This window comes from Anticarsia gemmatalis, chromosome 12 (assembly GCF_050436995.1).
Source record: "Anticarsia gemmatalis isolate Benzon Research Colony breed Stoneville strain chromosome 12, ilAntGemm2 primary, whole genome shotgun sequence".
In the NCBI taxonomy this organism is placed as follows: domain Eukaryota; kingdom Metazoa; phylum Arthropoda; class Insecta; order Lepidoptera; family Erebidae; genus Anticarsia; species Anticarsia gemmatalis.
The window spans coordinates 8,049,631-8,067,352 of NC_134756.1; the positions used below are offsets into that span (position 1 = coordinate 8,049,631).

At 34.6% G+C, this 17,722-nt stretch overlaps 1 protein-coding gene across 2 annotated transcripts in view; it reads right to left on the reverse strand.

Annotated features, from left to right (window-relative positions):
- The window catches only part of rsh (Rap GTPase activating protein radish), a 131,004-nt gene that overhangs the window by 39,094 nt on the left and 74,188 nt on the right, over nt 1–17,722 (reverse strand). For both annotated transcript variants that reach the window (XM_076120917.1, XM_076120918.1), the window contains one exon: nt 5,716–5,902. In XM_076120917.1, the coding sequence (XP_075977032.1) occupies nt 5,716–5,902 (187 nt within the window). The remainder of the gene's footprint in view (nt 1–5,715; nt 5,903–17,722) is intronic.

A 17,722-nucleotide genomic window follows, 5' to 3' on the forward strand; every position in this document is an offset into this window, starting at 1 on the left:
AATTGTTCGTTAAATTGTTTTTTAATGTACGAGTATACCTACTTGACTTTTTTTTAATACCTTTTAACAACGTCTAACATAAATTACTCTCAGAGCGGAATAAAAAGTCAGAAAACGATCTAATTTTAACAGCACTATGTTAAAGTGGATTCAATGCGTGTCAAAAATTCTTAAATTGTGCATCTTAGAAAGTTTCTTATAAAACTAGCTGACCCGCGCAACTTCGCTTGCGTCACCTAAGAGAATGGGTCGAAATTTTCCCCATTTTTGTAACATTTTTCGTTGCTATTCCGCTCCTAATGACCGTAGCGTGATGTTATATAGCTTATAGCCTTCCTCGATAAATGGGCTATCTAACACAGAAATAATTTTTCAAATCGGACCAGTAGTTCCTGAGATTAGCGCGTTCAAACAAACAAACAAACAAACTCTTCAGCTTTATAATATTAGTATAGATATAGACGACCTAATTCAAGAGAGTTGCATCAGATAGATGTAGACAAACGTGTCATTAGAATATACACAAGTAGCGGCAAACGAACGTCTGCAATTTTATACTATTGAGATTTATCGCGCGATCTCTCACGCGAACACCACTCTTGAATAACAAATTCTTATTTAACATAACATACGCTCCGAGTTCACTACATCCAATTCTCCTTGTGTTAGGTCTCATGTAATAGGGATCATAGTTGTTTCTATTTACCGGAAACAACATGCAATACTCTCACGCCGAAGTTTTACTTAGAATTTCCTGTTACTAGAACAAACTTTTTGTTCGATCCGGAAATTCAACCGGGAATGATACAGTTACAGTTTGAAACGCTATGATAAGCTGTTGGATTTATTTAAATAAACTCTTATGCCTAGTTAGCATTATTAAATGAGTCAACATGAGTTAATGCTACGGGTGTTAAAGCCTTGGCCCTCAAACAAATGCATACTCAGTTCGAATGACGCGGCACATTACAAAGTAAATCCTGAGTTAGATCCCACCTCGCACTTAACACAATACGTTTGCAAGTAAACTGGCAAAAACCGTTGACAATGCGTTAAACTTACAGCCGTTATAGCTATATACATAGCTGCCAACGAAAATAACAAAGCTTAAATATTTTATAGGTACTTGTTTGAAAGCAACGTGTGGGCGAGACTCGACCGGTCGGTTTATTATTAGAAAAGTTTTTACCTTTCTGCGGTTGGATTTTGATCTGCTTAAACGGGGCATGGCAAGAAGGAAATTGAGTTTCCTTGCATTTCATTTCATGGGTGCCAGAGTGGGGTTCCATTGTCAAATTGTAGAGACAGACCCTTCGGCCGACGTTGATGGACGTCTCGGATCGGTAATAAATATCTAAAGCTTTGAACGTATTGGAACCCGTTTTATTGTGGCAACGTTTGGTCAAAGTATTATGTTATGTGTTAGTATTTTTGGTGGTATGTTATGGTGTTACATTCCAACAGATATATTTTCCTTTCCATTCGTTATATTAAAAGAAGGTTAAGTATTTTTTTAGCACCGAGCATCGAAAATTTGATATTTAAAATTTACTGCCGCAATAGTTCCTACGGCGCTTGATAGAGGCGCTGATCGGATTTTCATACAAAATTTTTCGATAGCTAGCTGATTGTTGGTAGTCGATAGTGGTAGAGAATTGAGCAACAAATGTTTAAGTCTTGCAATAAACAAATCAAATTGTTGCATCGACTAGGCCATTTTACTATCTCGAAGTTCCGTTAACATTGTAATTACAAGCAGTCGTATAAAACACAGTACATCTCTATCAGAGTATTTAGGTCCCCATTATTGGCGCGATGTCTGTGTAATAGGTGCTTACGGTTGATTAATTTGTCGTGTCGCGGTGAACCCCACCTACACTATGAACGGTAATGAACTATGAACAGATGTTACCGTATTGTTCAATACGAGTTCACCTTAATTGAGAAAATGAGAGAGTATCGTTTGTGGGAATACTTTGTATTAAAATTATGCAAAGTTACGCGAGGGTAACTTGAGGAGTTGCGATGTATATTATTTAATTTTGAGAGTAAGTATTTAAAAAATCTAGTTTCGGAATACGTATTATAGTCAGTTAGATATTTCATTATTTATTTGAAAGGTAAATAAATTAGTTTTGAATTTAAACTAAAATATTACAAATCGCATTCACGGTGAGTGTTAATTGTTATGATCTCTCTTTGTTAGTTTCAGTTCAAAAAAAGTCTTTCACAGTTTATGTTTTATTTAAAACGATAGTTTTATTTAAAAAAAACACTAACAATAACATATTCTTTTTTATTTCAAACACAGCAACGAGACATTCAAATCCAATAAAAACCAAGCTTGTCAAAAATAGATTTGAAAAACGAATCGTATCAAAAAAGTACAAAAGGTTACATCACTCTATACAAAATATAGTATTACTATAAAGCGAGTGAGAATTCCGTCGTCAGGTAACAAGTATTTTCCATTCCCGGCTGACAGTTATTGACCGTCCACGGCCATACGATCCGGTTGCTGACAGTCCTCGACACCACCTGTTGCTACTGTATAAATTCCCGTTTAAATGTCCGCGAGCTCTACAAACCAATACTATAACAACCCGGTGGTTTAGGTAATTCATGCATCGAGTATTGCTCGGAATAATTAGTGCATTGCACTTCGCTGTTCCTATATAAATGTATTTTGATTTTCCATCTGAATAATGCACTGGATGTTTAGTTAATTTGTTGCTCTAATTGGCAGAATTGTGCGGGTATCGTTTGATATTCATCTTTGCGAAGAGGTTTTCTATATGATGCTGGTTGCAATGAGGTTTGATTAAATATAGTTACTACTATTTTTAGTAGAGGTTTAGTAGTCATTTCCTGACTGAGTAAATTTTATAAAGAAAGCTAGGCAGTAACGGACGTTTTAATCAGTATTAAAAATTTTAAAACCTGAGTTAAGTAATTACTTAAAACGATTGTGTGATTTCAAGCGAACAACGTGAGAACATAGCGACCCATTTCCCGGCAAACTGTGTGTCTATTTTTATAGGCGTATGATACTACACGTGTTTTCTATTGTGAAAGGAAATGGAAAATTATTGTGTCGATACGTCTTTGATATAAGGATAATAATACCTACGAATATTTATTTTAGACAATTCTTATTAACTCAAGAACGTCTAGACGACTTTTGAAAGTCAAACAGATTGGTATCGTCAAACCTAACCTGTAAAATTTAAGTAGCTCAAGACAAAATAAACTCTTTAACTAGGCACTAATTCCGCCCAAACTTGAAGACGAATCTTCATTTGAATGAAAGTAAAACTGAACGTAATTATTCAGTTCTGTGAGTTTAGGAACATTTAAAAGGAGTAGCGAATGGTTGGAGCGTTTAATCTTGTCAATTATCCGTAAAATTGGTGCGGCCCTGCTCCGTCCGCGGCGCGGCGCGCGGTAACACCGAGGGTTTATCTGTATTACCAGCCTCTGTTAGACTAATTGTGGGGTACTGACCGATTAACAAAATCTTTTAATACATTTGAACAGGATTTCGGCTTACGTCGACGTTCACAGACAATCATTTTAATGTCATTCAACAACTTCAAGTAACTTTAGCCGAATGGAATCGTTTTCATTTTGCATGCGCTCTTTTCATTTCCAATCGTATTTGCTGGAAATAGATGTAAATTGGATTCTAGTGAGTGCATTTTGAGATCATTGGCTATTTATTTTGTGAACACGTAAAACGATTCAATGTTGATTTAAGTTTCTGAAAGGAAAACTACTTCTGTCATCTAGCGTTCAAGAAACTCTTGATGTGGGACAGTGACTGTTGACAACGAGGTGTATTCTTTTAAAACTGCATTCAATGAAGGAATATAAATTACACAAGGCGTTTAAGTTCGTTGAACTGTTAAATAAAAAGAAAAAATGGGAATTACGAAGTTTCTAAAATGTACAACCTATGTTGATGCAAATGCTTGCTTCTTAAGCTTCTCTACTTAATTCAAAGTCCATCTTAAAGAAAACCTTCGGGAGACATCGGTTGTTGACTCGCTTTGTACTTATGTTTATATGTATAAGCCAATCTTGTGTAGAATAGTGGTGAACTAGGAGATTTACGAGAATACGAGCGACTTGCCGGCGTTAAACTGAAACGTGGTTAGTTTCAGCGTCACGTGCCTTACGATCTGTGTGTTTTTGATTTTTAATATTGTGAATAAAACTATCGTGTAACGAAACATATTGAAATAACGGTAAATTTGTTATTTAACAAGATATTGCAAATAATAATTCGTCCGTGGGCGGAGTAAGGCGTTTGTATGTTTATTATTCTTTCTTTTTTTTTCTTTTAAAAAAGACAATTGTCGCACTGAAAATTGCTCTTGTGCCGCGGGGACTTTTATAAACATACAAACAATGGACACAGAGTACAACCAGACCCGAAACAATTATAATTATGTAGATCGATATAGTAAGTAATTAATAGATAATAATAAAAGATATCTACAAAAACTACAGTTTACAAAGAAAAAGGACTAAATAACAATTCTATTCAACTCGGAAAACACTTTCAGATAATGAAGAGACAACAGAACTTCTCCCCGGAGATGGCGATAGTTATTACAAGTCAATTTATTCTTTTTCATTTAACTTTGAATGCAACTGGAGCTTTGAATCCTTACTTTTTAAGAACTTGAAAACTGTGTTACAGGGGTGGCTCTTGAATCAAGTTGGAGTAATCAGATATTTATCAACTTTCGCCAAGTGCCGTCGGAGGCCGGATTAGCCAACCATAAAAGAATTTGCTTTCCTCAGCTTAGATAACGATCAGACTAAGTACTACTTAGAACTTAATTACAAGATTGTTTTGCGAACATTGTTAACTTCATAATGACTCGCGATAACGACTGGAGCCATAAATTTGGCCAAAATTGAGTTACAAAAAACTGATTACTTCTTCTGCGGTAAAGTTAAAAGATACGAATGGCACGAACTCTATAACACGCATAACAATATTTTTGCTTGTTATTTGACAGAATATAATTGTTTTGGGGTTTGCGTGAATTTGCTACTTCGGAAGCTTTTGCTATTAAAAATAATATTAGCAGAAAGTCGTAAAAGGCCACGTGTTAAACATGTAATGTTAATGTTAGATTTTTTTTCACATCAGTATATTTTATTTTCTTCCTACTTAAGTCGAACGATTGTTTATAAGTAGCCTGATGATGCTTGTAAGCAAGCCACGTGCAAGATGAATATGTAGAACATTAAATGACGTGTTTGCTGCAAAAGGCTTCTATTAGAAGCGCTATTTATGTTCCACGTGTAAACCAGCAATGGTATAATCTGACATTTAAATATTACACCGCAGACTATAAAGAGCTGGTTATAATTTATGTTAGCTTAAAGCTAATCAGAATGAAATCGATGTGTTCCCATGTTTATTGATTGATAGCGTCTGTTCCGAATCTTACTTCAATTAACCAACTTCAAAAAATGGTGGAGGTTCTCAATTCGTCGAAATCTTTTTTATTGACAGAAACTTCTTTACATTTTTGTAATAGTTAGTTAGCAGTTGATGACATATCATTCACAATCCAATAATAGTGAAACAATAACCTGCATAATACACATACATTAACCTTAAGAACATAGTCATTAATAGTTACAAAGATAAATGTACAAGTATAGTAATAATTTGTTTATAAAACCTGTTGTTACCTGAGCAGGCTTGCGGTGGTAGCGGGAATATAAGGGTGGTGGAAGACTTGCGCCTGGCGACGGCGCAGCCCAGTGACTGGGGTTTGAAGCTGCGCAGCTGCTGCATGAAGTCGCTGCACTCCATCAGCGCGACGTCCGCGAAGTGCAGGTCGCACAGGATCTGGTTCTTGAAGCGACGAGCACGTTTCTGGACAAATAGAATAAGTATCTATAATCAGTTTCAACTAATCAATCGGATACTATCTGGTATTAGGCATGGATCCTTGTTTATTTGAAGACTTGGTAAGTTAAAGCTTTCCCTTTAAGGACTTTAACTTAAGAGTCTCTTATAACTTTCGTTGTTTTATTTTTTTACTTTCAATTCTATTACATTCACAATGCACAACGGGCTAGCTATCGAGAAACTTTAACGAAAATTTGTTTAACGCCTCTACCGGGCTCCGTAAGAACTATTTTGGCAGTACATTTTAAATGACAGGCTCTCGATACTGGACCGTACAGACTATGCGGAATTGCACTACTGCACTGGTTTAAATACTTTACGAAAGTGGAACTTTCTTTTTGAAGGTTTTTATTGTGTAAGTTTGTGGTTTAAAAAAGATACCTAAACAATTATGAAGAAAGAAATATGATTTCACAATTGTATCGAGATCAAGTAGCAATACGACTTCTAATTCGCGCAGGCTGACTCTAACGAAGTCACGACAACAAAGAGAATCCTAGCCGAGCCAGCCGCTGGATCCAGCACAATACACTTATTGATTAAGTCAGGTTACTGATTGACAATCATGTGATCTGTATCTATGAACTCGACATTGATATCTGTAATTGAAATGGACAAGGGAAAGATATAATGATGTATCATATTTATGAACTAATTAACAAATTAGAAGGCTTTTATCTAAGTTAATTTAGTTTCATGGTTAGATTATTTCAGAGATGTAGTGCAGTAAACGAATTTACGACCGTTTTCAATAACCTCACAATCCACCGTTTAAACCAATAGACCACTTTGATATAATAATCTGAGATAACAATCTATCTGTAATCTTTAACAGCAAATTGAAAATGTCCATTCATAAGCCATGGTTACGGGTCTGCAAAAGGTTTTTATTTTGGACAAATTAAGTTAAGTGCCTCACAGTCTATTAAACTAAATTAACACATATTTAACTAACACCAATAACGATTAAACAAAAAGTTAGTTAAAACTGTATTAGTAAAAGTGTCGTTAGGGAAAAAGAGTGATTACTTTCTCTATACAGTTATTAAATTGATATTAACAAAATTTATTGACATTGGTAATCCATTTGTAAGTCCATGAAGTCATTTGGAAGCGTTTTGTAACATTACTGAAATAAAATGTACATTCGAGTTGAGTTTTTTGGTTTATATTAATCCTGGATTTGCTTTTAAAATATCTAGAAATAATATTTTTTACGATAAAAATAAAAATAAAAACAATAGAAAGACCGTACACACAATTATCAAATATTAAGTATCTGAAAATGAGTTACATTAGTTGAAATTCTGTATAAAAATCATTTCTTATGCAGCTAAAGTAACATATACGTGTGCCACAAAGGTCAAACATATGGGGTTCATTTATACACTTTCATTCTAATACTATAGCCATACTTTAAAACATCACAGAAAGTCACTCGTGATAGATTTTTTCATTCTGTCAGTTTTCATTGTGAAAGCTATTAAACAATAACTTTTCTCTCAGTCTTGTTTCAACAAAGGTCCACTTTCTTATTAATTTTATTTCTGCGCGCCCATCTTTAGTCTAGTAATCCTTATTTGATTCTTTTTAAGAACAAAGACGTTGTTATATTAAATTGTTTATTAGCTCCGCCGCTGGCCAAGCTGATTCTTTTTTAAGTTAGTGATCTTATGTTGTAAGTGGAAAAAATATTTGTTAGGGAAAATTATTTTAATGTACTTTTGAAAACTTATGGTGTATAATGAAGAAGTCACCGTGTGTCTCTAAGCAGTGAAAGTTATGAGCGGGTCTTCCTATGAATGAGGGTCAGCTGAATCCCAGATTACGTCAGATTCCGCTTACTCGGTTTCACCACATTGTAACGTGAACGAGTCCATACATAATGTAAGTAGAATTTTGCATCTGCTCTCCGCAGTCCCAACCCACTTCTAATCATTATCATTGTATGCTAAGACTCCACAATTTATTTAACTTACTATGCTATCAAGATTGCTACGCAGTTCTTATCTTAAGCTCCATCACGAAATATTTGATGTCCTATCTTTGACCTTAAATGTATCAGAATTGCTTTCATTGTAAACATTCAATAGCCAAATAAATAACTTAAGAACAAAGCATTCATTGTTCTAACATAAAGGTTTACCTATTAGCAAGTATTTTCCATAAATGGCTGATCGGTAAATTTCCCTCTATCGGGGATCAGGCGATTGTGCCCCGAAAAACAATTTCCTAAAGGTATAATGGGAATGGGAATCAACATAATGTCTACCTATTTGGTACATTTACAACGGTTACGTCCTAAAATAACTTTATCGACTTTTTACTAGACCCCTGTGACATGCTAAGGCTTACAACGAAATTCTGTATTCTGCGAAGAAACGTATAAAATTTACTTTGTATTCAACTCTGAGGAATCTGATTCGTTTTAATATTTTATTGCGTTACAATGATACAATTATGGTAAGCCTAGGTTTCATTTTTTTTTCTGAAACGACGTCGTCGCGTGATAACAGGTATAGATTAGTTATCGGGGGTATATAGGCTATTAATACACAAACTAATTCAGTTTGATCAGCAAAAAATAAATAAATTATAGTCAAAACCTCGACACTATAATAATCTGAGTGGCTATCAACTAAGGAAACTTATACGGCACGAAACGGCACGTGAATAAAATCACGAAGTAACGGCCCCGTCACATGTAGACTGAAAGCAGGGAGGACAAACGTACAGCTGCGCCACTGTCACCGTGTGATTCGGTCGCGTGCCAACACAACGTCATGCAACACTACGCTAACGACGTAAGTAACAAGCGATCGCGACAGCGGTTTTGTAGTGTCAGTTTGTGAAAATGATAAGTTGAACAAATAATCAACAACGTTTGAAGACTATTTTTTTGAAGTCAAAGTTCAAGTGGAACAAACTAATTACAAATATCGTTTTTAGACCTCACGAGGAATTTTATTCACTACAGTTACCTGCTACATTTAACTGAGTATTGGTATCGTGACGATTTTATATTTTAGAGTTTATTGCATGTGAAAGAGCTAACAGCCCAGAGTATAAACTAGAATAATTTTCAAACTTTAAACTTATAATCTATTGAGTAGTATTAATCCGAAGTTCCAAGATCGCCTCCGCTTGTCGTTTCTGCCGTTCAAAATTGTAAGAACTACTTTTTGCCTAAAAGCGAATTCAGACATCTTGAACGTACGTGACTCCACCTATTGGTTCCAATCGCAGCCAACATATTGCGCTATGGAAATTTATATTTGTCCTATTCCTTATTGGTTTGGACAAATGTTGACAAGTGTATCGGTGGCGCAATCGACTTCGTTCGCCTAAATTCTTCATGGCTCACCGAAGACAATACACATCACATTTTATTTGCATTACAGACGGGGATACTCGTGCATGGCGTTTTCTATTCCGTGGTATTCTTTTGTTTTGCATTTTTAAAGGGAACCTTTACATTAGTATGTAGGTAAATGTTGGAGTTGACCACACGACACCGAGAGGTATGTGTAACAGATTACTGTGATGTTATCACACGCATGCTAAGGGGAAAGGTATAAATAACATAGATAAACTAGCTGTAAATAAAGAAATTGTTGGCCTGGAATAGGTAAGCAGTTGCATAAGTAATCGTGGTAGTAATGTCAATATAATAGAACGTTATTGGTGATAGTATTTAGGTTTAAAATAGAGATCTCATAAGAAGCAATTACTTGTGTCTGACAGTTCGTCTCATCGTAATATAAATAGCGTTCTAAATACGTATTCATGGTGACATCATATCGTCTTACTCAGTCGTTATCGAGACTCAACGAGTAGAAAATTACATCTTAAGCGTTATCAGCTGAGATAAATTACGAATGGAAAAGAACTTCGTATAGTTTTATACGGAGCTTTGCTCGAGGAAAACTAAAAGACTAACGGCTTTTTTTAAAATATATAAACTAATTATTTATATATTTTTTAAACCAATCACAACAAAATGTGGTTCTATTACTCTATCTATTGTATTATACTCTATCTATATAAAAAAAGATAATACGATTAGAAATAATATTAAACTAATATAGAAGATTTCAAAATAGGTTGTCCAAAATATTTGACCGTATTTTGGCTGGTGCGGCCTAATATTTGGTGCTAGCAGTCACCTACTTCTTATAAAGACATTACCAAGTTCCGGTATAGTCGTGGTTTTACCTCGTGGCATCATTAATCTACGCTTTCCTATGAGTCCCTTGACGCACTCCACAACAGTAATGGGCTGTTAATGATGATTAAAAAACTTTGTTTTATGCCAAACACATTCGCTGAGTTTGTACTTATTGGTATTTATGATTTAAGTAATGCTGGCTGTAAACCCAAAGGATTTCTTCCATTTAACTTTTTGAAGTACAGTCAAAAGTATAATCGTTAAACGAAATATTAGGTTTACATTGTTTTAAAAATAAACACCTATTTTGTAGGTTGCTAGGTATCTGAAAGGTTAGATGTTGGAATATTTCCAATCAGACCTTGTTTGTAGAAGACAGTGTACGAATGTAGAATATGGGGTCTCAAATCAGTTGGAGTCCGCGTAACACTATCATTGAAACAATACGGCGATTTGTCTTTATTGGCAAAAAAACATTTTCTTGACGTTTCGGGCCTTTTACACGGTCCGTGGTTTCGGGTGTCTCGTCACGGACCGCGGACCGTAAAATTGGATTTTTATTTCAAGATCCTTTGTATTTATTTGAAATTGATAGAGTTCGATTTACTGTACGAGGTTAAATGCTTAATATTCTACTAACTTTTAATCTGATTATCTTTACAAGTTATTGTCAACACTTTCTTGTGAAATCTGTGAAAACACGATAGCTTTTTATATGAAACATCTAGATTTTTGGAAAAACTAAAACTGCTAAAGGCAGAAACAATCTAAAACTGTTTTAACTACTTTTTTGATCCTCAGTAGGCTCATGAATCTTGTCTCAACTTAGTGAATCCAAATTTTCTTGAATTAATTAATACAGCTTGACGCGCGCCCATTATTTTAAGCTTTACTTTATTGTTGGGATCTAAACTAAGCTGAAATGGTTAATTAATTACCATGTTAACTTCAAAAGCGATTATCGTTACCCTTCTAAAACCAGAACTAATGAGGATACCTAACGCTGCGGTGTAAGTGGGACTAATTATCAGATTTGCTTAGGTTTCTCATTCGTAAGTACTGTCATCAAATATTTGCGTCAAGTAGTAGGTCAAGGGGTGATGGCTGTGTGTGGTCGGAGGTACCTTACGAATGTGTGCTCAGCAATCATACGAACACCCACGATGGCAAGACGCCGTTTAATGATCTAAATGTTCCTTTGATTTATGCAAAAAAAGTTGAATAAAATTAGACGAAAGGTACGCTGTAACATTTTTACATCGTGCCACATTTACATAAAGGATCGTCACATGTCACTGGGATCCTGACAAAAGGCAAGTTTATCTAAAACCCAATTTTGTACAAAAGACGTTGAGTACGAACAAAATAAAGCAAATAACAGACTTGACTCCTTTGTTTACACGCGGCGGGAATTTTATGCAGTCTTTTGAACCCTGCTTCGACGCCTCAAATTTATTTTTCCAGCGTGTCTTCGTAGTTTTAGAGCACGGTTTATTTATCGTGCATCTTATTATGCTCCAGCGTTTTGTTAAAGACTTGTCGGAGGATAATTTTATTTAGCGGGGGTGGTGATTTTTTATTACGTGCTCGCGATGATTGACGGCTTATTGCATACCTTACGCCTTATTTGTTTTCTTCGCTGTTGCCCTAATTTGGTTTTTGTGGGAATATAATGAAGCAGTTTATTGGTTTATCATTTTTCGTCGCTTGTTCTACTATAACGTTCTGCACTTATTGTCATTTTGACTCTATACAAACAATAACAACCGATCTCGTTATTTGATCCAAGTTGCTAGTAGATCCCACGCAAAGCACTGAAGAGGGCCAGCTATTGACAATAGATTACAACGTAATTGAAAATCTTTATTAGATCAACATTGCTTATTATAATGGCGAACAGAATCGCGAACACCAAAAATTTAATTAAAACAGAGTGCTGTCACGTCGAAGTTTAAGTTTGAGGGATTTATTTGATACCTGTCAGGTTTCCTAAGCAGGCTCGATCAAAGATGGTCGATATCGCCAACTTGCTCGTTCAACCGATCGTTCACAATTTCAAGGAGACAAATTTTCATCTAGATCGTTAAGGCGATAAGCGATCGCCAAATATAAGAGGCTCTACTTTCATAACGCGTTTAGTTGATAAACATCAATGTCAAGAGGGTTGCCTACTTAACATTCTTCGATGACTGGATTTTTCAACAATCTTATAATTATTTAGTAAATTTATGTGACACAAAAGCTGCGTATAGTTAAAACAACTTCTAAAGGGTTGTAATTTGTTATAGAAACGCGAAAGTCTCACTGTAAAAACGAAAGTAAACAAATTCCCAACCATTTTATTCAGTAGAGGCTAACGACAACTAAGTGCGGCTCACCGGCAAATCCACAAACTCATTTAATTTATCGAGTAAATAAATTATGGAAAGGCTTGTTCATTGATGTGGAAATCAGGCTGTTTATCTCGAGTCTATGTATGGACGACAGACGCCTCTGAACAAAAATACCGATCTGGGGGCACGGAAGTGCCCCCGCAAGTCGAGCAAAAAAAAAGCGGCACGGCCGTAACATCCTTTTCTCGAAGCAATTCGGGCTATTTTTGACACCCCTATAATTTCGTTGTGGATAAAACAAGAAGCCTGGATTTTCAGCAAGTAATTAGTCATTGTATAAACACGGTATATTTAAAATTTCAGTCAATTTGAACCAGTAGTTTAAGAATGACAACTTGTTAAAATTTTGAATTTTGTCACTCACTGATTCACTGACTCACTGACTCACTGACTCACCGATCATCAAAAGTCTAAGGTACTTCTAGCAGACTTAGAAGCTTAAAATTTAGAATACAAATAGGGTTTAGTGTCTTAATCATGGGAAAATTTTAATATTTTCTAATTTCGGTCTAGTTTTCTAAATACACCAACTGCAACAATAACTTTGTAATCCCATATAAATGAATAAGATTACAAGGTTACATTTGCAGTTAATGAATTATTATTACTGTAGAAAATAAAATAAATAGGTGTAATTAGGTACCTACTATATGAGGCATAACGGGAGGGTATATAGGGTGGGAAAGGGTGTTTAACCCATGAAACTGAACAACATTCCCATAGGAAAATATGTTGAATTATGAAAAAAAAACGTCTTTCCATACAAATTGGACTTATGTTCGCTCTACAAAAAGAAGTGAGATGCCATCAAAAACATTCTGTAAAAACCTCAAGTCTCGCCGTAAAAAGTGGTGAGATCTATATAATACCAAGTCGATTAATCTATTTAGTCTCTACTTATAGGACCTTCTGTCTTAAGTTATTACGTATGTTATTATCATGCCAATTAAAAAAAAAATACCTTTAAAACAAATAGATCGACTTGGTCATCGCAAGAAAACACAAATTCGCCATTAACATTTCAGGAGCATTAACTTCTCGTCGTGCTGTGTAGTGTGATCATGCGATGACCAGGTTCAAGACAAATGAAATATGAAACATTCGCATATTGCACGCACGATGTATTGGCTAATAAATTTTAAGTGAAATAAGTGAACATTTCATGTAAATACGCATCGGATATGTTTGTCGATAAATATTTTGTATTTGCGCTCTGTAATACCGGTAAAGGGAATAATTACGCAGTGTATGGAGTCATGTTCCATGGGAAATAAAATAATTCGTATTTTCATCATCTGTTATTAGATATTTTTTTAAACTTCCGAGTCATCAAGATTCGTTCAACAATTTAGGATTACGAGTCTTCAACAAAATGCATTTATTATCTTATCATATTTAAGAATCGCAAATAGAAATCTCTACAATGTCAGACAAAAACATCTTTCCCCAAGTCACATAAAAAATGTTCTTCGTTTACCTAACGGTTCCGACAGAATAGGAAACGCCGAATAGCCCGAACAAAGCGCCACAATGGTCTTCTTAATTAACTAAAACTCATTCAGTCATTGTTCAATAGCAGTATGAATGACAAAGGGAAGCATTATAGAGAAAAACCGTCTGTGATTTCGAATGTATTGGTTTCGTATTGTGGAAAACTAGCTTCATATACATGACGTCAAACGCTATGAGGTTTTGCGGAACTCGTGTGCAAACCAAAATAAACCTTGACACAGATTTATTAAATTGACTAGCCGCTCTTTGTGAACCAGAATTCGGTTTGGAATGCTTTGTACACGGGGTCCTGAATTTAGTGAATTTAAATTACTCGTAAACGTGTGGGACCGACTAGTCGTTTAGTGATATTACTTAAACGAATATTCGTTTGACATTGCTTTAGTTCTGTGTTAATATAGTTCCTTCTAGTTGTTGCTTTCATAACTAAGGTATTTTCAATTAGAGATATATACAGTGGAACTAGTGACTAATTTGTATTCTGAAAAGACACTTCAATAAAGTTACTATAAATGATAATTATGTATTTCAGTGCAAAGATTTTCCGAACCAGAAACCACAAATGTTTATTTTGTTATTAATTTGAATAAAATGATTTAGTTACCGCACACCATATTTACTTAGTTACGATATTAGTATCTACGCGTGTTCCCTTCATGTTATTCAATTTGGGAATTTGAATACAAACTGAATTTTCCCTCGCTTATTACATGAGATGTGTGTGCGTTAGTTTGCTTTGAAATGTTATTGTAAATGTTCTAATTTGTTATGAATACTCCTTAAAGCTTAGTTATGGTATGTTTACTTTCAAAACGTTTACTATATCTCTAATTTCATTTTTGTAAAAACCTCACAATTTCATTTCAAACGTGTTCGTAAATAAATACAACGTTCTTGTTTCAAAAACTCCGGATATTAAGTATTCAACATTGAAATTATTTTATTTCCGCAGCCGTCCCCAAAGAAATATTGAATCAATTTAGATGAGGTCCAGTTTACATTGAAAATGTATTTATTTACCTATCAATCTCTTATTTTGAAACTGTGACATAGTTTGGTACTCTTTTAGTATAAGATGAGAATTTTCTATTACTGCAAAATATATTTTACACTTATTTTTCGCCCGAGACTTCTTCCCCGTTGAAACGGTGGCTTTTACACCGTTACACGGTTTAAAAATGACCCTTAAAAGCTCTCTACTTATTTTTACAGATCGGTAGTTCAAGAGATTACACTTTACAGACCGCAAAGTAACTTACTTCTTTTAAGAATTGATAGCATTACCACGCTTTGCTTAAAAAGGTACCTTCATATTAGGTTGGGGAAAAAGTATTTTCGCATTATAGTATGTATGAATTTGTAGTAAAATCTCTTTGGCTTCAAAAATCACAAATGAGTACACGGTTCATAAGGTTTCTTTCAGTGAGCTCGTGAGGTACCCAAATATCGAGCTTTTTTGTGTAGAGAAAAGATTTTATTACAAGTTCATACAATACTATAATGCGAAAAGACTTTTTCCCCGACCCAATATAATTTAATACAATAGTTTCGTTTGTCACAAAGAGCCGCTATCAAATCTACTTTGAAGTACGTAATACATTATTATGATACAATTATAGCTACAGTGTTAATAACATAATGCCTATTATATTAACTGAAGTGGGATTCTGTGAACGTAACTTGAAACCTTCATAATAGATAGTCTTGAGTAATAAGAGCATATAATGGTAACGAAATAGAACCAAGATCTATATACATTGTTAAGACTTCATACGCAGATTGATACGGTTTAATTATGGTCTACAGATACATCGGCCTAGCCTTTCTTGGCTACAATATATAGAAAATTATTACCCTGTAAATATGGTATTTTTTTATTTTTATATTTCCTGTCTCAGGTTTCTTACAAATATATAAATGACAGTCGAAGATTATAAGCATTCTTGAACCCAAAATTGCTAATCATACAAAAACTGTCGGAGACGCAACCAAAAGCGTTGTTTCTTTAATAAAGCTTCACAAATCATATTTGCCTCACGTTCAATTTAATATCTGCAACCACTGGACAAGTGTATGAAAAACGTATGAATATTGTCCAAGCAAAAAATTGTAGCAAATGGAGTTCTTTTAATCTTTGTCAACCCCCAGAGAAACAATCCGTGATTTTATGTCCCTGTAACCTAAATAATTGTGATTTAAATTTAATCTAAAGTTTATCTGTTTCACCATTATTGTGTTATGAATTTCTAAACATACTTTCATAGAAACTTTCTCATTCATTACGGATAGATTGAGTGTTTGTTGAGTGTTTTATGATTAACCCTTTACTGTGCTTATTGTATGGAATGGGCATCTATTCGGTCTCGATCGTGTTCTATTAAAGTAGTATTGACTAGATTTAATTATAGTTCTGAAGGGCAATTATGTTCAAGTATCGATTTGTCGTTGAGTTTTGAATGCAATATTTTCAAGAAGTCTGTTTTATTTCATATTTTTAGAGTTCGATCCAAACGCGATATGATAGCATAGAAAGTTTGCAATCGCGTCTCAGTTGTGTGTTTCACAATTATTAATTTATAAAACTTATGCAATAAATAATATGACGCTCTACAAAATGAATGAAAGAAAGGAAAATATGGCGGCGATCCAAACCAAAATTGGATAACTTCTGGAGAATAGAACATTTACACAATAAAGGAATTTCCTGATTTCTTTTTGATGACGGTCTCGTTGCTCTTAATACAATTTAACAGTTCGCCGTTCAATACAGAAATGTATTGAATTGGCCAGTGTAAATGACAAATAGTTACCTTAGATCAATTTCTGTTTGTAACACGTAAACTCACTGTCTATTATATGGAGCGCCTAATTATATTTTAGAACAATAAATAGTTGCAATAACGGTACAATAACGTTTTGCATTCAAAAGCGAATATGAAACCATAACCAATCTAAACGAAGGAAAGCAAAGTGAAGTCTAATCTCCGACTATTCCCTAAGGAAAAGGGGTAATAACACCATGCATTTTCTTCCGTTCTATTAAGTTTGAAAGTGTCTGTGTGACTATTCACTCTCAAAGCTATATAGAATAACCGGTTTACAAACTCAAAAGAATTATACATTTTATAGATTTGGGTTCTAAATTATACATCCCTACAAACAAGATTAAGGTTTTATCTTAGGCAGATTGTGTAGAAGAATTTCACTTACTTACGCTCAATTCTTAATCCACGTCCATTTGCCTGCAAAACTCAAGTTTATGACTATGCATGATATTTAGAACGGGGTGACGACACAATAATTCGTGATGTTCAAATATCATTATGGAGTACAAGTAAGTGGCAAGTTTGTGAGCAACGACTGAGAGCACTCGCGTTTAATGACAACTTCCCCTACACTCTTATCGTTACGATTGCATTACTTACCTCGGGAGTGTTATGGCATGGTAAATACTATGACAGAATCTTTATGAGTGTCTTAGGAGAACGTACTTGGAGTGTCTAGTATAATATAAGGTATAGTAAGTGTCATCGTAAACTTAAAACGCTACGTTCTGCAGAATAGAGCAAGAGAAGTAGTGAATTTATCTATTAAAAAAAAGCTCAGAAAATACGCGTGGCTATGCAAGTAAATACTGTAAAAATTTCGAATATAAAGAAAATTAATAAAATGTATATTTTCGTGGTATTGGCTGACAAGGAAAAGCATGCG